Source organism: Emys orbicularis, chromosome 7, assembly GCF_028017835.1.
Source record: "Emys orbicularis isolate rEmyOrb1 chromosome 7, rEmyOrb1.hap1, whole genome shotgun sequence".
In the NCBI taxonomy this organism is placed as follows: Eukaryota; Metazoa; Chordata; order Testudines; family Emydidae; genus Emys; species Emys orbicularis.
In genome coordinates this window covers 116542736-116567817 of record NC_088689.1, presented here as the reverse complement: position 1 = coordinate 116567817, position 25082 = coordinate 116542736, and the positions used below count along the sequence as shown (strand labels likewise).

The window sequence follows — 25082 nt, the reverse complement described above, 5'->3', positions numbered from 1 at the left end:
TTCCCTCTCAATTCATTGCTGATAAAGCTACATAAGATCTCCTAAATCAGCTATTTTAGGTTGTCCTGTTCTTATTCCTGCCTGTTTTGGATCCCTCATGTACATATGAAAGTTTCACTGTGCTGGGCTGTTGCAATAAAAGGGAGGCTATTACCTTGAACACTTGCTATTTGGACTGATAATTAAAAAGAAACGCTCTTTATCTCAAGTGAATTAAAAGCTCTGGTCCAAGTTCCGTTCAGTGTGTTCTAGACAAATAGTTACATTTATAAAACATTTCATCTTCTTACTTACAATTACTGAATTTGTAACCTAAAACAGAATTACAAGAGTCATTTACCTGTTGCTTTCACACAGCTACCAAAGCTTTTCAAACTATCACTCTCTCTACTAATGCTGGATGCTGTGGAGGGTTAAATTCACAGCTTCCTTTTATTTGTTCAAGCCAAAATAAAAAGGGACATTTACAATACAGACAAGAAATCTGTTAGGAACTGAAGTTCAAAATAAAAGCTGCTTGCTCCTCATGTCTCACAGAAAGAGCATTTCGTATAAGTCAGTTTTGTTCACTCCTATTCAAGTAACTAAATTTATGAGCAACTCATGTTTTCTATCAGAAAATCAGAGGTGGCCATGGCACAAGAAAAGCTTACTCGTATTAGCTTTGGATGTTTAATGGCCATATACACAAACATAGGAGTCCACATCCTTAATTCTCCTAGTTAGTGCAATGCTGAACTGTTTTGAAAATCAAAACCCCAATATGTGAAGTATAAAATTGTTCAAAGTGGTCAAATGATATTAGAATGATCTATCCAAATTAAACTTCATATTATTCATCACATTCATTGCTGAAGGGATTTTATATTGTATAGACTCTTGGTCTTGGGGATAGTATTAATCCTAGTCTTCTGTAATTTTACAGTACGGTGTAACACACACACACACACACACACACACACACACACACACACCCTCCCAATTTAGACTTTTCCCATCTTCCCAAGTGCTACTTTTTGAGACCTGCACAGCAAACTTTCATTGAAAAATATTTGACAAAGATAAGAAATTTTGTGAAAGTAAGATTGTAATGGCTGTTGTGGACCAAGCTCTACTCTTCTCTTTCTTGCAATTCCCTGATATTGCTCTCAGACTTGGACTGAATTTGTCTCCTGAAATCATTATTTTATAAAATGGAGTGTCGAGGGTGAGGAACAATTTGTTTAGAGAACTTAATATTTTAGTAACAGCAGCTATTTAGATTTAACTAAATTAAAAATCCTTACAAAAGCTTTAGGTGCCCTAATTAAGACTTGCATCCAACGATAGATGGATGCTACCCAGTAGCAAAGAAATAATCACGCACATAATGAATTAATTCATCCAGCCAATTAATCAAAACGGTCATTTTAACTCTTCCAGAAGAATCTCTCTCTAAGGACTGCACCTTGCTGTGGTGTGAATGCTTGTGGAGTCCAATGACACTGTGAGCTATCCTAGCAAGAACTTTAGTTCCAAGTAGGGCCACTCAAGCTAGACAGGTCAAAAGTAGGGAGCAGATGGAAAATACCGGTAGTTCATTTGTCCTCCAGGATGTGGGTTCAAGCCAACACCCTATCCTTGTAAAACCAAACAAATGGCAAATTACAGAAAAACTAGGTTACCATTCTATCAAACAACATGCTAGGGTAGAGCCTTGTTTGTGCCCTAAGCGATGTCTGACAGCATGGGACGTATTCAGACTCAGAAGCATACACCAACCTTCCCCCAAAACCCTGTCAGATAAATGGCTTTGAAAACTACAGGAGTTGAACTAGTCTTTACCCCTTCTGTATGTTCATCCCCATACTGTGATCCTCTCCCTCCCCCCAAAAACCCTCATGCCTCAGACACTCTTGACTGCTAGTGGCTTCAGAGATATATTTGAGTGCCTCAACAATGGCATCCAATGATTGACTGGTTAAGTTGACCCCAGGTTTGTGCTACTTGGTATTGGAATCTGTAGTTATGAAATACCACTAGCAAAAAGGAAAGTAAGGGCCCAACTCCCTGTCATTTTTAATGAGTGCCTAACTACCCTAGGGGCCTCCGAAAATCTCCCCCCAATTGTCTACAACTAATCAGGTTGACAATAAGCCAGAGTGACAAGACAGTTTTTGAGAGCTACCTGAGAGTCATGGTGGTTGAACGTGCATCTTCAAGACGGACAGGTGTACAGAGTGCCTTACGAGCCCTTGTTTGACTGCAGTTTTCAGTGGGCATCTCAAAATAACCTTGCAAATATTTTTTTTCTTAAGCACCTGGACTCCAAAGTAAGAACCCTGTGGGATGATTTCAAGAGGCAACACACTGGCTTCTTAGTTTATGGCTAACACCTAAATAGAAGAGACAGCCTTTGGGAATACCTGTGTCATTGTCAGGACCTCCTTGAATTGTGCAGAGATATTTTCTCATAGAATATCAGGGTTGGAAGGGACCTCAGGAGGTCATCTAGTCCAACCCCCTGCTGAAAGCAGGACCAATCCCCAACTAAATCATCCCAGCCAGGGCTTTGTCAAACCTGACCTTAAAAACCTCTAAGGAAGGAGATTCCACCACCTCCCTAGGGAACCCATTCCAGTGCTTCACCACCCTCCTGGTGAAAAAGGTTTTCCTAATATCCAACCTAACCCCCCCTCCGCCCACTACAACTTGAGACCATTACTCCTTGTTCTGTCATCTGGTACCACTGAGAAAAGTCTAGATCCATCCTTTTGAAAGCAGCTATCAAATCCCCCCTCGTTCTTCTGTTCTGCAGACTAAATAATCCCAGTTCCCTCAGCCTCTCCTCATAAATCATGTGCTCCAGCCCCCTAATCATTTTTGTTGCTCTCCGCTGGACTCTTTCCAATTTTTCCACATCCTTCTTGTAGTGTGGGGCCCAAAACTGGACACAGTAATCCAGATGAGGCTTCACCAATCTGAATAGAGGGGAATGATCATGTCCCTCAATCTGCTGGCAATGCCCCTACTTATACAGCCCAAAATGCTGTTAGCCTTCTTGGCAACAAGGGCACACTGTTGACTCATATTCTGCTTCTCGTCCACTGTAACCCCTAGGTCCTTTTCTGCAGAACTGCTGCCTAGCCACTTGGTCCCTAGTCTGTAGCAGGGCATGGGATTCTTCTGTCCTAAGAGCAGGACTCTGCACTTGTCCTTGTTGAACCTCATCAGATTTCTTTTGGCCCAATCCTCTAATTTGTCTCAGTCCCGCTGTATCCTATCCCTACCCTCCAGCGTATCTACCACTCCTCCCAGTTTAGCATCATCTGCAAACTTGCTGAGGGTGCAATCCACGCCATCCTCCAGATCATTAATGAAGATATTGAACAAAACCGGCCCCAGGACTGACCCTTGGGGCACTCTGCTTGATACCGGCTGCCAACTAGACATGGAGCCATTGATCACTATCCGTTGAGCCTGACAATCTAGCCAGCTTTCTATTCACCTTATAGTCCATTCATCCAGCCCATACTACTTTAACTTGCTGGCAAGAATACTGTGGGAGACTGTATCAAAAGCTTTGCTAAAGTCAAGGAATAAACACATCCACTGCTTTCCCCTTATCCACAGACCCAGTTATCTCCTCATAGAAGGCAATTAGGTTAGTCAGGCATGACTTGCCCTTGGTGAATCCATGCTGACTGTTCCTGATCACTTTCCTTTCCTCTAAGTGCTTCAGAATTGATTCCTTGAGGACCTGCTCCATGATTTTTCCAGGGACTGAGATGAGGCTGACTGGCCTGTGTTCTCTTGGCACTGTTGGAAGCTTAGTCTTTTCCTTGGATGTACGACTGTGCTTTCAGTATGGACACAGAATTAGCCATGTCATCGCTGCCCCTTATTCAACGGTTTTTCAGATTTCAGTCACACAGACCATTGTAGGCTCTTTTAGGAAATTCTTTTCATTTCTCACCTTTAAGCAGACAGATGTAGTTTAAGTTGATTATCTACAGCTCAGAAAATGGAGAGGTTTAAAATAAAATAAAATAAAATAAAATAAAATAAATAAATAAGCGTATCTGCCAGATTCCAAGTCATTTTTAATATCTTGGAAGTTGCTGCAGCCTAGCTATCTCAGAGTAGGGTTTTTTTTCCCCCCTCCTTATTATCGGATTCAATGTGTGTATCTGCTGACTCAGAAAGCACTGCCAGAACTCGTACTACAAATGCTCCTTCTTTAGAACTAACACCATTAACTTTCAAAATCTGTCTCTGAAGCAGTAAAATCTAAATTGAAAGTAATAAAAGTTTTCAAGTAAAATAGCTCATTGCTAAAACTTTATTTTCAGTATGTAAGGGGAAAATGTTTGGACTGAACTCAGAAGCTAAAGTTAAAGCAGTTATTAGTTTGCTTAGCAATCATTCACGACCCTTGTATCTCAAGACCCTCTTAATTCAGTGCTGAAGCAGTGCTACACAGATGTTGCAAATACAGCTGTGCAAATACAGTAGCATTTCTTCAAAGAAATCCTTCTAATGAGGGTGCACTTATCTCAGCGATTCAAAAAGGATTTGAGATGCTGAAGAGATCAGTTAGGAAACAGGCTCTTATCCCTAAAATCCAGACACGATGAGATGAGAAAATGTTTAGGGTTGGAATCTGGGATCTAATGTAGTGCATCCACTCCACCAATGTGAATCTGGCCTGCACTGCCATATCCTTCTCATCTGATTAGCAATCAGCACTATAATCTTAGAAAAGGTTCACTTAAAAGTAATGAGGGCGGTATCTGCACAAGTGACATGAGAGCGCACAAAATGAAGCATTTCATATGCACTGAACTGAAATATTTAGCACCAGAACTCTACTCTAGTGAAAGTGGAATTTTACAGAGAAACCTGCCAGTCTCTTAAAACTCTTTATTGTGAAGTGGATTGAGCACTCTTATAGGACACTGTGGTTTAAAAGTTTTCTTTTGGCCTGACCACCTTATCAATTCAGTCATTTAGACACAAAGGTGCTATTAAACTTGCAACTACACCTCTACCTCGATAGAACGCTGCCCTCGGGAGCCAAAAAATCTTACCGCGTTATAGGTGAAACCGCGTTATATCGAACTTGCTTTGATCCACCGGAGTGCGCAGCCCCGCCCCTCCGGAGCGCTGCTTTACCGCGTTATATCCGAATTCGTGTTATATCGGGTCGCGTTATATCAGGGTAGTAGTGTAATGAACAGGGAAAGGAAAACCCCAAACTCAATGTTTTACCGTGTGCTTTTTTAGTATCCCTAACAAAAACAAAAAACAAACCAAGAAAACCCACACAGCACCTTGTGCTAGAGGTTTTTCACCTGAATGTATGCATTGATGCAGCATGAGAGTATATGAGTGAATGAATGAGTGAGTGAGCGAGCAAAGAGGGTGGGGGAAGGTGCAATAAAGGAAATACCTAAATATTAAAAGGAAGATGGCTTGGAAGGGGGATGGAGTCCTTCATTTCAATATCGCTGGTTGAAATCTTGCCCACATTTGTCACTCGATGACTGCTCACTGGCCTCTCTGATACAAGTGGGTAACTTAGCCAGGGGCTTCGTAGATAAATTACAAAGCCGCCACCACCACAGATACTAGTTAACCCCTTTGGCAGAAACAAGCAATGAATGTAAACTGATTTCACTGCTCAACCCTACTGGAGACCCTGTGGCTCCAGGCTGAGGCATGCTGACAGGACAGCGTGGGATATGGTTACAGGACTGCTAGATACACCCAGGCTGACTGACACCTTTCCCTCAGGAGAAAAATGGCTTCTAGAGTCAAAAAGTAGAACATTTCATCCAAAGTGCCCAGTGAGTCTTTTAAAAGAACATTGTAAGGAAAGGGAACTTAAATAGCGACGCTTGATGGCTTCTATGTTTCTGGCTTTTTGTCTCAGCTAGACTTGTGAGGCCAAGCCTTATATCCAGCTGGGCTGTTCTGTGCACACTTGGGTTGACATTTAGGCATCTGGAAATGAGTTTTGGCCTCTATTTTTGATGCTTGGAATGTATGGTTACAGTTATTTCACATTTTACTACTAAAAATATATTAGGCCCCTGAGCCTTCTGTGGCTATGGATATTGCTTTTCATGTTCTCCCAGGAGAAGTTTTACCACAGACTTCAGATGGGAACAGAGTAAGAAGTAGGCCAATGCTGGGCACTCCTGAAAAGAAAAAAATTGCATCATATGCAAATACAAACACTATATACAGATACAGACACCCGTAAGATGTCAGAATTTGCATGTCTGTTCAACACTTATTGTCTTCTATACATTCTCACACAAGCTTCTATATAATTAAGTTTTAACTGCTGACTTTACAAAAGTGGCATAATTTTTTTCCAGGCACTGACAGTTGTGAAAAGAGCTACAATTGGAACAAGTTTTCTAGCACCTTTGCTGCTGAAAGATGATGTTTCATATGTAGTTGTCTAGATATTTGTTAGAGTAACCTGAATATGTATTTACAGTATCAACTCAATAATCCAGTCTTATGTTCAAAACAGACTATTCTAGGGCAATGGCATAAATAATAAGCACTTAAAAACTCCCTAAATATAGAGTTGCAACATTGAGTTAATAATTTGCATTTTGGGACAATTTTAAGAAAGGCTTCTGAAAGTGTGTTGCAAAGTCTGTGTATAACCATGTAGATAGTTTTTTCTGTACCCATTTATGGGCAATTGCATGCAATAATCAATTAGCGGATTAACATGGGGGCAAGTGTGAGGGGTTTTAAATTCTGCAGATGCATTTGCTTTTTGAAAATATGGCCCAATTTTGTTTTGATTAATGGCATATGGAAGAAAGCAGCAGAGGAAAAAGTGACTCAAGCTGTTCCATCAGTCACGTATTGGCGAGATGGCTGCAGTGCTAGCACCACATGTTCTGGCTGAAGATGAGTCTCCTACAGACAGGAGCAGTATTATGAAGTGGTGAGCAAGCTATTGCTGGGTCCACAGGTAATGGAACAGCAAGGCAGAGCAGACATGGAAAGGGCCTTGCATTTGTTTATTTTTAATATATATATATTATATCTTATCTACAGAAAAACTGACAGGGTACCACACAGACACCACACAGCTCACCTATAGGCCCCATACATAGTGCTTTTATTTGCAGAATGGAAAGAGGTGGCCTGATTGATCCAAGTGCCACTTTTAACTCCCTTGGTGATCCGTAATAGCAAGGAAGAAATGTCCTCAACAACTGGTATTTTCTTGTTATGAGAGATCATGGTCCACTAAGCAAGATTAGCCTACCAATTCCTTGATAATGTATTTGCAGGAATTTAGGTTATTTCAGACATCCATAATGGAAAGGAATACAAATGACTAAAAATCAAAGCAACCACTCAACTAAAAACAGATGAACAAGGATGGGAAGAGTCACATTATGCCACAAACTGCTAGTCCTGTGTTCATTCCCATCTCTTTCCAAACACACAGATGTTGTTTGTCTCTCAAAGTGAGAGGAAAAAAAATATCCTTATTCTCCCTCAAGAATAGAATTCACAGATCTGCATGCTCGGAGTCCATGCACTGTTCTGAGCCACTGAACGCAGTTCATAGTGTGGATAAAGAGGTTGGAAAGCTGTGCTTGGCCTTCAGTTTTTCCCCTTCCAACTGACAGGAATTACTAGTCAGTCCATGCTTCATCCACCCATTCCCATCAAGATTGCTAATATTTCAGGAGTTTTTTTTTTTTTTTTTTTTTTTTAAAGTCTTAACTTTCTTCATCTGAAACTCCTCAAGTTCATCTTAGAATCATAGACTTTAAGGTCAGAAGGGACCATCCCATCACAAGCCACTGGGCATATTTACCGCTAGTAGTCAAAGACTACTTAATTGCCAAAATTAGGCTATCCCATTATACCATCCCCTCCATAAACTTATCAAGCTTAGTCTTGAAGGCAGATATGTTTTTTGCCCCCACTACTCCCCTTGGAAGGCTGTTCCAGAACTTCTCCATGTCACTCCAAAGCCTTCTCTTTATGAAGCGAGACAAACCTGGATTTAAACCTAGCACTTGTAACACACTGTCAAAGGACTGGATCTTAATTGTTAGGAGACAAGCAGTGAGACGGAAGGGAAACAGACACTGAAAGTGACACGGGGAGAAGGGAAGATTCCCTTTTTTTTCCTATGTAGAAATGCAGGGTAAGAAGAATACTTCATTTTATTGCAAAGAAATATTAAAATGAATGCACAGAACATTTGACTGTATATGCAGCCATGAGTCAGAATTAAAAATGCACTTGCAACTGGTTCCAGCAGATCCAACGTTCATGCAGCACCACACACATGGACTCTCTATGGTTGATCTGTTGAAGAACTGTCGTCTGAAGTCTCTGGTTACTAGGAAGTAACCCAACTCTCATTTATACTCTAAGCATTCCCTGTACTAGTTCAGTGTGCTGAAAATGTAGGGGTCTCTGTGCGGACAAACAGCAGGGACATGGAGGGGAAGAGAAAGGTCTTGGGCCAGCACCAGCCCAGTGACAGCAATACCAGAATAGTTTACAAGTACTCAAATCTATATCAAGCAAGAAAAACTGAAGGTTTAAAAATTACTCAGTAAAAGTTAAACATGCACAACACAAGGAAGAAGATTGGCTAAAAGACAGAAAGTGGCCTAATGACAAACAACTTGTATTGGACAAAATGATTGTTATTTGTTAGGGGGTTTTGGCATATGAAACCAAAAAAGCTGCCTCCTGGATACTTTGAAAGGTAACAGTGAGCCCTACGTTCTGGAATGAGTCTGACTTCCCTTTGCTGGCAACATTCTCTTCTTGAAAAGGGCAGGACACAAGGACCTCTGCAATCTACTGAGAAGCAGAAATTATAATTTGCTCATGTTGCCAGCAGTTACTGTGCTATGAGCAAGGGCTGTGACTATGTCAAGCAGCAACTAAGGGAGATCATCATAATTATCATATATTGCAGTGTTAAACATGTGTCGGGGAGAGTACCGCAGTTCACTTCCTAGGTTTAGCTATCCTTGATCAGAGGAGAAGTAAGGTATAATGCAGGAACTTGAGTCTGCTGAGAAAGACTGGAAGAGGAATCCACAGCACAAAAGCAGTCAGAGGGGCCCTCACAAAAAGGTGGCATAGCCAATACTTATAAAAGGCTCCCAAAGAAAAGGAATGACTCATCCGTTCCAAATTAATATCCTGACTATGTGGAAGCTACTTCTCCTTCCAAAATGACATTTAATATTTGACTCAACCGGTACATCCAGGACTCAATACACCTTAAAATCATGAAATGAGACTGTTTAATGTATCAATCCACACAAATAAGTTGTAACCTATGATTTGCAACTGCCAGGGCAATGAGTTGTGCCCTTTTCTTGGATCACACATTTTTCTGGGCAGTTCTGTTACATCTTACACTCTCTTGGGGTAACCAGGAAGTCATCGTTTTTAGTAATTCTCCAACACTAGTAAGTCTTAGTGCTTACAAGTCTGATGCTAGGGTAAAAATATTCAATTCCCAGACCATGGATGAACTTGTAGAATTGATGTCACACTAATTAGAAAATCCTACAATGTCACTGTAGAAAGTAACAACTTGCAGAGGCGATATAGCCTGACTCACCAGAACCTGGCCAATCCCATGCATGGCATGGTGAAGGGAGCTAGAGGCTTTAATTGGAGATAAAGCAGAGTAGCAAAAAGGCATGTCACAGCACATCTGATATTAAAAAAAAAAAAAAAAAAAATACTCACTGGGTTGCGAGTTTCACCCGCAGAATGATGAACAGCCCACCAGTCAGATGTCCACTCCCAGGCATTTCCCACTATGTTGTATAAGCCATAGCCATTTGGCGGAAATGCTGTAACCTGGAGTGGCGATAATGTTGAAAGATCATTTATTACAGTCTTGTGGCATGAAATAGCGTTTAACTCCTGATGACCAACAAGTTAAAACACTGACTAGATGTTCCTGCTCTCAGATCTTTGAATCGGAAACTAGTGAGTTAACCATGCAGAAATACAGAGGCTCAGGAACAAGAAAGCTATTTTAATCAGGATTTATACTCTGAGACAAGGGTTCAGTATTATATCTACGAAAGGGCTGAACTATGAAAACCTTTATGTTTTCTTTTTAAACAGTACAAATCCATCATTGTTATGGACAATGACAACATATTCTCAAGGTTCCTCCCCCAACACTTACAGGTACTATTGTTAAACTATACATTATCTTCTTGCTGACCCTGCTATTGTTAGAGCCACTGATTTAAATTACAAGACAACAAATTCCGACTAGCAGCTATGAGCAGATGCTGGGATATTTTCTAATCTACATGCAAACACATAACTGCACTTTGCATTAATGGGAATTAGACTCCAGTGGATCATTGTAAGACTAGTTTACATCCCCATTTGTGAATACCAGATTTCCCACCAAGAGAATGGAGCGTGTCTCCCAACTTCTGCCTGTGCTGACTTCCCTTCTAGTCACCACTTCTCTTAAACTAGCATTCACAGAAGTCTACATATTTAAAAGAGTACAGCATGCATTTCCTTTGCAAGCATTAAAAACTTTGTGACTTCCTCACTATGAGATACTCCTAACCTTAATAAATGGAAGTTCACTTCTTCCCCATTAAACAGAAAAAACACCATTCCAGAGGTCATGAAACTGAGTACCGGTATTTACCCAGAATGCTAGTCAAAGACTCGCTATGTCAAAAACCATTTTGTTTATACAGGGCAAGTTATGCCATACTCATCATCCTGAAAGCATTAAGTATTTTTTGAGTCAAAGGCAGAGATATAGCTAACTTTAGTGAATCTAAAAAGTTAAATGCAAGTTATTTTTAGTCTCCATTTCACACTTTGTAGGAATAAATGTATAGTGCCTTTCTCCATTTTAAGAGTGGTGAGAACTCTGCATGATGGCAACCTTAAAAAGAGCCTTTTGCACTGTAACACCCATGGCTGGAATTAAACATCTTGTAGCTTGAAAAGCTGAAGTTGCGAGAAGTGTCCTTCCGGTGGCAGACACCTATTGAAAAACCCCATTACCCATCACACTGGGTGTACCCCTCAATTCGAAGGGGGTGTTGCTAATGTACTCTGACGCACTTACTGGTGCAGTTCCTTTGTATCCATCCTCTCCAGTATTGCTTATTGGGAATTCTCCCTGCCAGATATTGGCATAGTGCTGACCTTTTGGCTGAAGCTTATTGCCCCATGGGAAAAGTCTGTTGGAAGAAACACAAGAGACAAGCTGTCAGAAATATGGCTAGCCTTTAGAGTTAGAGGCAACAGAAGGGAAAAAGGGGAAGGGAGAGGACTGCTACCAGTCTCAAAAAGCTAATTTTGAATAGATTAATCAATGAAAAGCTGCCAATCTAGTTCATGTCGGGTACATAAAAATACTCTGAGGAATGCAAGTGCTTGGTCAATGTTTTCAACTTATATGGTCATCTAACTAGGTAGCACTACTGCTATAAAAAAAAAATCTTAAACTATTTTAAGTAGAGTTGATCCTAGAAAATTAAACCAAACTCCCATCTTTGTCAGTTGTTTTTTTTTTAATTGGAGCTACAACAAGAAAAATTACAAAGTAAATATTCTTTACATAGTTTACATCTGAGGAGCCCGACATATAGAACATATACAATCCGTGTTCCAACTCCATTTGTATAAACCCACAATGTTTAATAAGCCTTAAAAGGGATGATGGTTCTCGTATTGCAACTGAAGCTCTGCAGCACAATCTGCTGTTCTATGAGAACATGTTTTAGGTTTAGGATATACAAAATGACTGACATATGAACCCAGTAGTGTCTGTGCAATGAAAGGAATTATGACTACTTGAGCTCTCTCTCTCTCTACTCCCCTTCCCAGTCCTTTTGTTCATCTCAAACTGGCTTTCTCGGACTCTTTGACCAATTTTGGGTCTGGCGGCAAGAGCCTTCTACATCACATCTCCCGTCACCTGCAACAGCATTCCTACATCTCAATCACAGCCTTATTGCACTTTGTCTCTTAGTTACTATTTAATTCCAACCTTATATGGGACTGAAGCATTTTCTGGGATACGCTTTACACAAAGGATGCTGTACAAAATAAAGTAGTGTTACATTTACTGCAAATGCATGTGCCTGTGCAAGAAAAACGTTAAGGAAAATAAACACGGCTTTTCTCTGGATGGTGAGATCAGAATCTTATACATGCACGAGGGAAGAGTCTTGACAAGTACCTATTCTCAAGGCCCCCTCGACAGCTGTACTCCCATTCAGCTTCTGTGGGTAATCGTTTTCCCGCCCACGTGCAATACGCTACAGCATCATTCCAGGAGACATGAAGAACTGGGTGATCCATTCTGATGAGCAACAAAAGACACAGAATGAGGACATCAGCATGGTCAACCAGCCTCACAGCTATACCCTGCAACAGTGCAAGCACCTTATGAAACCCCCCCCAGACCATGTCATGATTTAATACAATGGGCCATAGACTGTACATGGAATGTTTATATCCTTCATGCTAGACTTCAGTTATCTCTGAACTGGGTGCACAGGTTAGTTTTACAGAAAATAAATTATTGAAGTAAATACCAGAGCACGGCATCAATCAAGAACACATACAAAGTGAAGAACAGCAAGTGTCAGAATAAGGAATTGAGGTTGGGGTGGGGGGGAAATTGGTACGTAACAGCAGGTTGCACCACAACTATGCACTCTACCCACAGATCCAGTTCACTCTTGTATTTCCCCCATCATGCCCATTTGCGTCCTCACCCAGACTCAATTTAGGGAGGGGGTCTGTAGAGCTACTAGCCACTAACTATTCCCATTGGCTTTAGTGAGAACCTAGATTATGAGCACCGCATAGGATCAGGCCAAAACCCCTTTGAGGCTGCAGTGTTAGCCCACATTTCTGCAGTAGTTTTAAGGGTCTGCTGTAACTCATTAGAAAACAGAGTCAGAGGAAGAGCAGCCTCTGGATGGGGCAGTTTAGGTTTGTAGAGTTAGATAATTTTTAAATCATTTTTGCTATTCATTTTAATTCTCTATTTTCTTTTCCTCTCCCCCTCAAATCGGTTTACTTTGGGGAGGGGGAGCGGGGGGAAGAGCGAAAGAAGGGTAATGGCAGGAGAGAATACTGGCCAACCCCTCACTTCACCTCAAGCCTCTTCAAACCTCACCATTTCGGAGCTGCAGTAATTTGGTAATGGAAGCAGGACTTTTTAATGCAAACTTTTACAAATGACTTCCGTGTTTCCCCTGTTTTAATCCCCACACCGTCTTGCTCACACATTCCCAGCCCCTCCTACCCAAAAGGGACTGTTTCAGCCCTCTGAGACGGAAGGTCTCATTTATCCTGGTCACAATACACCTGCCCTTCCCCCCCCCCCCAAACACACCCACCCCTCTTTTGCCACAACCCTCTAGCAGAGTGAGCTACCACCCTGCTAGTAGGGGCTTCTGGTACAAGAGTTGAATGCTCAAGGCTTCCGACTCACTGTATTAGCGATTGGTCTTCCTTTCACTTTTTCCACTCACTAGTTCACGTCTCACAGTCTCCACTAACCTTCAATCTTTGTTTCTTTCTCTACCTTTTAGACTATTTCTCTGTGATGGGAAGTTTGGTCATTATACTAGGCCAGGCTCACAACCAACTCCTACAAAATGTAAGGCTCAGAGGGCACGTTTCCAAAGCTGTTAACTGCTATGACCTAAATCTCTCTTCCTTATTTTTTGTCTTGTCTCTTGATACCACCGCCTCTATTTTTGCTTCAGATAATTTCTCTTTATTCCCCCTTGGAGAGCAGATGAGGTGCACCAGCCATCAAATGATGTTAAAGAGATGCGGCCCCCGTCCTTAAGGGATTCAATACGTCAGCTTCCACAAGACATAGGCTGAAAAAAAATCTGCTTTTTTAAAAAGATAACCCTAAATACCTCTGTGAGAGATTAAAACTTTGACTAGTCTCTTAACGTGAAGTTACTGATCATCATCATCATTTCTTTAACAATACATAAGGACACCAAACACAAGCTCCTTAACAATAACGAGATTTACATCTACGTAAGTGTATCACTCCGCAGCATTACACAAAGATCACCACTGAAGTATGTACCCTAAATAAATAAATAAATTAATGGAGATATCCTTTCTCCTAGAACTGGAAGGGACCTTGAAAGGTCATCGAGTCCAGCCCCCTGCCTTCACTAGCAGGACCAAGTACTGATTTTGTCCCAGATCCCTAGGTGGCCCCCTCAAGGATGGAACTCACAGCCCTGGGTTTAGCAGGCCAATGCTCAAACCACTGAGCTATGCCTCCCACCCTCATTTCCCTCACCCCAACAAACCCATTGATAAAACTTATAGAAGGGCCTACCCTCCTAAGTCATTTAAGTCCCATTGACTTTCAGTGAGAATTAGGGCCCTAAATTGCTTAGACAGTTTTGAAAACTTTATTCCTCCCCCCAATATTCTGAGCCGTTTTCTATAAAACAGATGGCATCAGAATTCCTGAACCATGGAGCACACTCAGAGGATACCTTACATACAACTCTTTTATAATGAAAGGGGTGCAGCAGGGTTGGGAAGACAAATTAATCCAGAGCATCCTCTGCTGATCTCAGCCACAGTGCTCTCTCAGGTGGGCAGGTCCTAGACCATCAAAACTGAACATGATACCTAAAGTCTGATCAAGCTTCAAATTAATAGAACGTGCCCGGCTAGTGTATTTTATCTAACCGTGACAGAGGTTATTAGTTCTTTCAAGTGCTAATGCTTTAACTGGAGCAAATGCTTAACAAGTCCCAATTATAATATTATATGCAACAGAAAAAAATACTATCTATACACTGAGAAGCAATAGAAAGAGCACAGCAAGAAGCTCATCTCGAACCATGCCTCCCACCTTCCGTGCTGAGTTTCTACAGACACAAAGTAAATACCACAGTTAAAACAGAAAGGCCGTGTCTGGCTCACCTCTTTGAGATACTAGAATCTGGTCCCTCAGGTTGCCTCCAATTAGCTCCTTTAACAGGCATCCACCAGGGAGCAGCTGCAACCTGAAAACAGGCCAAGTAGAATCAAGAAGAATGTTGTAGGCCTCCTAAATTCCCAGTCAGAGCTATTCTGGGAAACATCCACGTGACAACAGTGAAGAAGTGACTACACCTAATTTTTAAGCTCACAGCTCAGAAGTCTGTCTACTGCCTCCAAACCCACTGTGAGGAAGATCGTCTCTAACCAACTGAGAGCCATACGTTTAGTCTACAGCATTAATGGCCAAACAAAAGCCAGTGCAAGTATGGAATAATGCACTGTGGACAAGAACAGCGGGGAAGTGAAGTGACTGAATCTGCAAAGTTTGTTTAATGACTGCTTTTCATTAATATTGACCTGCTTCAGATTTTGAAGAGACTGAAAGAAGCCCAATGTTTTCCCAAGTCTCTGATGTTCTGAACTGCAGCTCGCTTCCTGAAAACACAATCTTGAGCAGGCTATTCATATCTGACAGCTCTGTCCTCTCACCAATTTCCAGTTGTAATCTTTGAGTCCTGAAACTATTTTGTGAAGCTTACCCAGGTCGTCTTATAGACTATTTTAGACTTTTTTTGAGCACATCATGTGGTAAATCAGATTTCATCTAAGCATCACAGCAATCTCTTTGCAGTGCTATGCGATGCTGTATCCTGTCCCCCTGGTATAGACAAAGAGTTTATTTTTAACTTGTTCACCAGTTTGGTCTGGCAGCTTCTAACTCTAGAATCAATATTTTTGGGACAATTAAACACCCTGAGGACTTCCCTCAATTAAGGTCAAGACTTCCATTTAGCACACTTGTCATTTTCCTTCCAGTTAATTAAACTCACTAGTCTGGATCTGCAGTATTTGCTATCAACTTCCAGTAGGTGGAGACAGACAAACCAATCTCAATTTTAATACGTTGGCAAATACAAACACTTCACGACTGCATTAGTGTGCAATGTTTCTCTAAACACAGAGTGGTAAGTTGTTTCTGTAGTTGTTATAGTTTAAGGATCATAAAATTGTTCTTACTTCAAAACAGCTACGAACAATACATACAGAAGAGTTGTATTACAGTTTACATATAAGCTATTGCTTCCTACTTCAATTAAAGCACTTTGTGGCAAATTGAGGCAAAAAGATAATGCCTGTTTAGGTCACAGAAAGTACAAGTGGCAGAGCTAAGTGAAATAACCCAGACCTGCCCCAAAACGGGTTGGCATAGTAGGCTTTTAAAGAAAGATTACATATGCATATGAACAAGAACATCCACAGTTATATTAACTAGGATAAGGAAAATCAGGATGTAAAACTCTCAATGCTTTGGTATGTAAGCAACCACCAACTGCCTAGGGTAAGCGAAGGCAGTGTAATCAGTGGACAGAGCATCAGACTAGGGCTCAGGAGACCGGCTCTAATCTGCCACTGGCCTCTTGGATGACCTTGATTAAGTCACTTCACCTTTGTTCCTTAGTTTCAGATAATGATACTGACCTTTGTAAAGCTCTCTTAGATCTATGATGAAAAGCGCTATATAAGGCCTAGGTAGTAATAATGAGAAACTTCCCTTATGAACAGTTTATTCTATAATTGTCCATCTTGGGGTTACTTCCTGTGAAGGATGTGCTACTGCCCCCACTCAGAGACAGGGCATTCGACTAGGTGGATGAGTGGCCTGAACCAGTACAATCTGAAAGCTAGCAGCAGCTTCCCGGGAGAAACATGATGCCATTGATACTACTTCCACCCATGGGGATTAGCAGTGAGGAGGGAAAGGTATTTGGAAAGGATAATTAAATGTTTCAACCATATGTGCTCTATGGTCCTGACCCCTCGTCAGCATTGCTTAAATGGAAATTTCAGAAGAGGGAATAAACGGCAGTCTGACAAAAGGAAGTGGTTAATACATTGCAAAGGTACACTGCTTACACTTGCAAGACCACCAAATAAATGAATCCTCACAAAAACTTGCAACACTGTTTTCCCCAACTAAAAGTGGGGTTTGAGCCCAAGGTTGATGGCTAAAGGTCTTGCCCTAAACCATATAATGAGTCAGTGGCAGAACTAGGATTTGCTGACTTCTAGCCCTGAGATCAACCCACCACACTACAGAACCTCTCCAGTGAGGAGCCTCGGAATATTCTTGAGTTGTACACAAGAGCACTTGAACCCCTAGAACAGATGTTCTCAAACTTGGGGATAGGCCCCTCTAGGGGGCACAGAATGTATTCTGGGGGGGCACGAGAAGCTTTGGAGAAGAACTTACTGCGCACATTTTACCCACAGCCATGAATAACTAGCAAAGCTGATTTCTACAGACATATCAAGTCTTCAGATGGCACTGTGCATTTGACGCTAGATGCTGCTGTGCATTGTGACGAATTTGTTAAATTTGCATGGTACGTTAATCCCTTTGTTACGACAGGGATTTAGTGGTAAATATTGACCACAATCACCATTTTGCTTTTGCTCTTATTACAACAGACTGTTGGCTTGTTTGGACGAGTGCCTTCCTGTTTTTAATATTTAATAAGAGTTGCATGTTGATTTTTTTTTTATCATTAGATGTACTTGTGTGGCAGGAGGACGGAGCGTGTAAACTATTACACGATCAAAAACGTTTGCAAATCACTGCCTTAGAAGCATGGTCAAATTCCAGCCAGAGAGATGAGACTAGAACTCTCTGTGGACGGGAAGTGGTCACACACAGGTGCCTGAAACACTTTCCTTCAAAATGCTGGAATAGAAGACGTCGCATTAAGTGCAGAAGAGACAAGGACGGTTCTCAGCAGCCTGGAGACCAAAGCTTTCTATCTCACAGAGTGGGTTCCATTTAAATTTGGCCTGTTATGCATATCACAGAAGGCAATCACATCTCTCAAAGAGCTTGCGCTCATCTCCCAGTCTACAACTACAAAAAGGAAGCAGACACGCTAGTGCAGCTCAGGCACGCTAGTGCTGTTCTCCGAGGCCCTGCCCTTTCTGAGAAGTGTAATAGCACACTCAGCCCCTCACTAAACTCGGTGACTCCCTTATGGAAGAGTCCAATGATCTCAGTTGGAAGAAAAGCCTCCACTTTAGACCCCCCAGTTCACTTTCCCCAGCACAGACTGGCTGTAGTTTCATTTACTAGTAGCAGAATGAGCGAATTCCAAAACTGACACTATAGGCTATGTTTAGGCTAAAAGACTGATGGTATGCAACTTCCTTGCATTTTTTCCTTGTCTCCTAAATTTTGGATCTTTGACTCATAGCTGGGCTTCAATCTTCTATACTATCTCCATTTGAGAGCTGCTGGTTACTGAAAGTTAAAGGGACGTTCACGTGCCAAGAGAACTTGACAGAACCTTACTTAGAGCTCATCAGTAGTTTCATAGGAACTGAAATGCGCATATTGTGACATTTTTCTAAGAAACTGCTAGCTTTAAAACGATGAAGGTTGTAGTGGACTGTTGTATCCTTATCCAAAACAAAACCTTGCACGTGACTAAGAAGCCACTTCATGTTTCTTCATGCACAAATAGCAAAAACATGTTTTCAGTCTGAATGGTGTATGGTAACAGAGAGGCCTTGTCTACACTACGAGAGTACTTCGATTTTAGTTAATTCGACTATGTGGAATCGATATTACTAAGTCGAACGTGTGTGTCCACACTAAGGACAGTAATTCGACTTTGTGAGACTTTGTGAGTCCACACTAACGGGGCAAGCGTCGACATTGGAAGCGGTGCACTGTGGGCAGCTATCCCACAGTTCCCGCAGTCCCCCCTGCCCATTGGAATTCTGGGTCGAGCCCCAAATGCCTTCTGGGTAAAAAAAATGTGTCGAGGGTGCTTTTGGGCGCCTGTCGTCATCCGTCCGTCACTCAAGCCCGCCCTCCCTCCCTCCATCCCTGAAAGCGCCGGCGGGAAATCAGTTCGCGCGCTTTTCTGATTACTGACAGCGCGGACGCCACAGCAGTGCGAGCATGGATCCCGCTGCGACCATCGCTGCAGTTGTGGCAGTTCTCAACGCCTCGCAGCTTCTCCTCCACCTGTACCAGAGGCAGCTGCAGATCAATCATGAGAGGAGGCTACGGCACTACCGTGACGGCATGAAGTCGGACACTAGCTCCGACCTCTCTGAGAACATGAGACCCAGCGCCCAGGACATCTCGCTGTCACTGGGTCTTGTTGATACTGTTGAACGGCGATTCTGGGCCCGTGAAACCAGCACGGAATGGTGGGACCGCATAGTGCTGCAGGTCTGGGATGAATCCCAGTGGCTGCGCAACTTTCGCATGCGGAAGGGGACTTTCCTCGAACTGTGTGAGTTGCTGTCCCCTTCCCTGAAGCGAAAGGACACCCGGATGCGGGCAGCCCTGACTGTCCAGAAGCGAGTGGCCATAGCCCTCTGGAAGCTCGCAACGCCAGACAGCTACCGGTCCGTCGCTAACCAGTTTGGCGTGGGCAAGTCTACCGTGGGGGTTGCTGTTATGCAAGTAGCCAGGGCAATCGTCAAGCTACTGCTATCTAAGGTAGTGACCCTGGGAAACGTGGAGCTCATCAGAGATGGCTTTGCCGAGATGGGATTCCCAAACTGCGGTGGGGCTATAGATGGGACTCACATCCCTATCCTGGCACCGGACCACCAGGCTAGCCAGTACATCAACCGGAAGGGCTACTTTTCCATGGTGCTGCAAGCACTGGTGGACCATCGGGGACGTTTTACCAATATCTACGTTGGATGGCCTGGCAAGGTTCATGACGCTAGGGTGTTCAGGAACTCTGGTCTGTGTAGACGGCTGCAGGAAGGTCTTTACTTCCCGGACCACAAAGTAACTGTTGGGGATGTGGAGATGCCAACAGTCATCCTCGGGGACCCTGCATACCCGCTAATGCCCTGGCTCATGAAGCCCTACACTGGCGCACTGGACTCAGGGAAAGAACTATTCAACTACCGGCTCAGCAAGTGCAGAATGGTGGTGGAGTGTGCTTTTGGCCGTCTCAAGGGGAGATGGAGAAGCCTACTCACTCGCTGTGATCTCAGCGAGACCAATATCCCCATTGTGATAGCTGCTTGCTGTGTGCTCCACAATTTGTGTGAGAGCAAGGGGGAGACCTTTATGGCGGGGTGGGAGCTTGAGGCAAATAGCCTGGCTTCTGATTACGTCCAGCCAGACAGCAGGGCGATTAGAAGATCACAGCGGGACGCGCTGTGCATCAGGGAGGCTTTGAAAGCCAGGTTCCTGACTGAACAGGGTCTCCAGTGACTTTTTACTTTGTGGACACAGATGCTGAACCTGCCCCCGTTTCTTTACCCAGTTACTGTTGACTATCCTTCCAAGTTACATACCCCCTTCCCCACCTTCCCAACAAATAAAATCTGTTCTGTTCTGTTAATGAACAAGGTTCTCTTTTTTACTGTTTTCGCGGGAATGTTTTAAACCGGGGACGCAGACTATGGCGGGGGGCGGGTTTAGTGTTCTGATGCAAATGATGCTTCAAAACTCCGGGAATGACAGGCTCCGCAGTGCTGGATTGGTTGTTTCAACGCAGCCTGCCAGCAGTCCTGGGCAGGACTGGATGTATGTGTCGGCCAAGTGACTTTCTGGCAGGGGGCGGAGGGTAACAGATCCCCTGCTGAGTGGCTCTGTGATCCAGGATAAGGACCGCGGCATAGGATCTCTAACTGCCCTCCCCCGACACAAAGTCACAGATCAACCCCCTCGCACCCCAGAACAAGAAAACCGCCTCCCAGACTGACCAGGGTAACTGGTGACTGTGCTGTGTATGTGTCCAGATGCTGGACCTGCCCCCGCCTCTGTAGCCTGCTACAGATGACTGTCCTGTCCAAGTAACAAACCCCTTCCCCCCCTTCAGACAGAATCCCCTCCAAAAGACACTCTCGGAAACAGTACTTAACAGAAACAGATGTTTTATTATGAACCGCACATGAAAAGGGGGGGGGGGGAGGAAACTTGGACATGGGCTAGTGTGAGATGGGTAGGGAAGGACTTTTCAAACTTTGGAACGAGAGCCTTCCATTGCTGCAGCAGTGTGCAGTGGCCGACTGACAGTTTTAACGGACCTTGCCGCCCCTCCTTCTTTGTACTTTTGGTGAGGGGGGTGTGGGACTTGGTGGCGGGGGAGGGCGGTTAGAGATAGACAGCAGCAGTGCTCTGTCCTCCTGCCTCCGGTCTTGCAGAACATCCACAAGGCGCCGGAGCGTCTCCGTTTGCTCCCTCATTAGTCCAAGCAGGGTTTGAGTAGCCTGCTGGTCCTCCTGGCGCCACCTCTCCTCCCGTTCCATGACTGCTCTGTGCATTTGTGACAAGTTCTCCCTCCACTGTGTCGTCTGGGCTGCCTGCTCTCGTGAGCACTCCATAAGTTCATAAAACATGTCTTCACGAGTTTTTCTCTTCCTTCTTCTAATCTGCGCTAGCCTCTGGGAGTGTGATGCCAGGCTGGGTTGGGAGACAGTCGCAGATGTGTCTGTGGGAATGGGAAAAAGGGAGTAAATTCCTGAGACAGATAAATGAAGTTGCTAACAAAGAGCATAGTCTTTCTCTGTGAACAACACCATGCACTGCACCTTTCACATGCGCACTCAGGACAAGGTCGAATTTTCGGCCCTCGCCTTATGTGTCTGGGGTCCTGCAGTTGCGATCAGAGAAGCGTTGCAGGACACCTCTACTTCTGCTGCAGGAAAACATGTTTAAGCTGCCACAAGTCTACGGCTTACCATGTAATAGTAGCACTGGGCTCCTTTCGCACTGAATGCAAGGCCACTCTCTGCTGGCAGCAATCAGGGAAGCATGAGCTCTACCCCTGTCCCACCACCTCGCGGCTGTCCCCGGGAAAGCTCCCTGTATGCTGCCCCTATGCCGCCTCCACAGCGTGGCTGTAAAGCAGTCCCAATACTAACATTCCCCTCCCTAATTTAAAGCAGGGCGTCATGTGTGACATAACACTCATGAGGATCTCGGAGACCGAGAGGGGAAGGATGCTGCGTGAAAGCATGCAGAGGCCTGGGCCGTATGCCGCCATGCTGTGCCGCGCACTGATCCCCGACTACCTGATGGACTCATGGCGTGGGAACGTGTGTTACCACGGGGGACCAAACAAGATCGCCCTGCCGTTGAACCTCGTGCGCATGCTGGAGCGGTACCTGCAGGAGAGCTATGCCGAGCTATCCCAGGAGGACTGTCTGTCCATTCCCGGGCACATTGACCGCCTTTTCATTTAAGTTCAGCATTACGGACTACAGAGTGGAGCGTCCTGTGGTGGACTAATCATGAATATCCGGACAGTACTTGATTTTCTATACATAGTTAGGAGTAAATAGTTCACTATAAGCCAACTAAATCATGAACAACAAATTACTAATATAGTTAATATTCCTGTTTTGTTATAAATAAAAGTTTCTATGTTTAAATGAGTGACTGAAAAGCCCATTCTTAACAATATAAATATTCCACTTATGTTACAATGAAATGTTTAGATGTTTAAAGCACTCACTGCTTGATCCTTCCCCTGATTCGGTGTCCGGGGTAAGGGCTGTGGACGGTTGGTAGGGGATCTCGGTAAGGGTGATGAAGAGCTCCTGGCTGTCGTTGAAATCAGCGGTGCAAGCGCTGTCGACTGCCTCGTCCTCCTCATCTCCTTCCTCATCTTCCCCGTCACCTAACATTTCCGAGGAGGAACCGGCCGTGGACAATATCCCATCCTCGGAGTCCACGGTCACTGGTGGGGTAGTGGTGGCGGCCGCACCTAGGATGGAATGCAGTGCCTCGTAGAAACGTGATGTGTGGGGCTGGGATCCGGAGCGTCTGTTTGCCTCTTTGGTTTTTTGGTAGCCTTGTCTCAGCTCCTTGATTTTCACGCGGCACTGCGTTGCATCCCGGCTGTATCCTCTCTCTGCCATGGCTTTAGAGATCTTCTCGTAGATCTTTGCATTCCTTCTTTTGGAGCGCAGCTCTGAAAGCACGGACTCATCGCCCCACACAGCAATGAGATCCAAGACTTCCCGATCAGTCCATGCTGGGGCCCTCTTTCTATTAGATTGCACGGCCAACTCTGCTGGAGAGCTCTGCATCGTTGCCAGTGCTGCTGAGCTCTCCACGCTGTCCAAACAGAAAATGAGATTCAAACTGGCCAGACAGGAAAAGGAATTCAAATTTTCCCGGGGCTTTTCCTGTGTGGCTGGTCAGAGCATCCGAGCTCGAAGTGCTGTCCAGAGCGTCAACAGAGTGGTGCACTGTGGGATAGCTCCCGGAGCTATTACCGTCGATTTCCATCCACACCTAGCCTAATTCGATATTGCCATTTCGAATTTAGCGCTACTCCTCTCGTTTTCGAGGATTACAGAAGTCGAATTTAAAAGAGCTCTATTTCGAACTAAGTAGCTTCCTGGTGTGGACGGGTGCAGGGTTAATTCGATGTAACGGCGCTAAATTCGATATAAGCTCCTAGTGTAGACCAGGCCAGAAAGAAAAGAAGTCTCTCCACACGAAAGCACTGCATGTCTCTCTTCTGTTTCTGGTTGTGCTGAACTGAACACCAAAGGGCTGCCAGTTTTTGCAATCAGATTTTTACAAGATAAACAGATGCAGTATGCAAACAGGATAACAGTTATAGACTAGGTATACCACAATCTCCAGATTAGCTTCCAAATGACAATTAAATCAATCATGTATTGACATCATCAACTAATATGCATTAAGCTGCTCTTTCCAAAAAGAAAAAAAGTATATGCATTTCAAACTTCTCAGAATGCTTTAAAGCTTTTAATAGCTCTAATTCTAATCAGCACAAAGGCTAATTCGATAAGAGATACTACAACCCCCATCATTTAATACTGCAAACGTTCTCATACCACTAAGGAGCTGATAGCTTTCATAATGCCTGACATTCTCATGCTTCAGACCTCGACATGTGTTCCATAGACTGGGTGACAGATTCAGTCTGCAAAAACAGAACATATGCTGCTGAACAATAAGTCCAGAAGAGATAATTAAAGAAGATATCAACCATTTCACTTTGATTAACTCTTTAATCTGCAATACAGATCACAGGTTCTCCATTAGCAAAACTATTCTCTTTCTTAAAAAAAAAAAAAAAAAAAAAAGACTAAGGGCACGTCTACACTGGCAAAGTTACAGCCCGGCAGTTATAGTGCCGCTCAGAGAGTGCCGAAGGAAAACTGCTGTTGTGTGTTCACACTGAGCTGCCTGCACAATAGCATGTTCACACTTGTGGCACTATTTGGAGCAGTGCACTTTGGGCAGCTCTCTCACAGAGCACCTCTTTCTCTTTTGCCGCTAAGACTTGTGGGAAGGCGGAAGGGGTCGCAGGGCATCCTGGGTCCTGTCCCAATGCCCCGTGATGCATTGCTTTGCATCCCAGCAATCCCTGTGCTTCTGTCCACATTTGGTGCCATCTTTCAATGGTTTGTGTACTGCGCACCCTGCCCTGCCTCTTTCTGGCTGTAGGAATGGATCCCGAGCTGTTGACAAGAATGCTGTTCGCATTGACCAACATGTCACAAGTGGCAATGGAGTTATTCCTTAAACTACAAAGGCAATAGGAGTGCGATATTGATCTCGCCACACGTAGTAGCAATGACATGAGAATGCTTGTGGCATACACTGAGGTGCTGACCTCAGTGGAATGCCGCTTTTGGGCTCGGGAAACATGAACTGAGTGGTGGGATCACATTGTGATGCATGTCTGGGATGACGAACAATAGCTGCAGAACTTTCGCATGAGGAAAGCCACCTTCATGGGACTGTGTGATGAGCTCGCACCAGCCCTGCAGCACAAGGACACAAAAATGAGAGCTGCCCTGTCGCTGGAGTAGCACTTGGCAATTGCACTGTGGAAGCTGGCTACTCCAGACTGCTACCAATTGATCGCTAACCAGTTCGGAGTGGGAAAGTCGACCACTGGGGGTCTTGTTGATGCAAGCGTGCAGGGCCATTAATCGCATCATGCTCCGAAAGATCGTGACTCTGGGCAACGTGCGTGAGATTGTGGATGGCTTTGCACAAATGGGCTTCCTTAACTGCG

The 25082-nt window shown here is 43.9% G+C and overlaps 1 protein-coding gene across 1 annotated transcript in view; it reads right to left on the bottom strand.

Moving 5' to 3' along the window:
• SUMF1 (sulfatase modifying factor 1) overlaps window positions 1-25082 on the bottom strand; it is a 66585-nt gene that overhangs the window by 16959 nt on the left and 24544 nt on the right. The window contains exons 4-7 of the mRNA XM_065408143.1: window positions 14989-15071; window positions 12245-12367; window positions 11126-11240; window positions 9757-9870 (exon numbers count right to left, since the gene is read on the bottom strand). Coding sequence (XP_065264215.1) covers window positions 9757-9870; window positions 11126-11240; window positions 12245-12367; window positions 14989-15071 — 435 coding nt within the window. The remainder of the gene's footprint in view (window positions 1-9756; window positions 9871-11125; window positions 11241-12244; window positions 12368-14988; window positions 15072-25082) is intronic.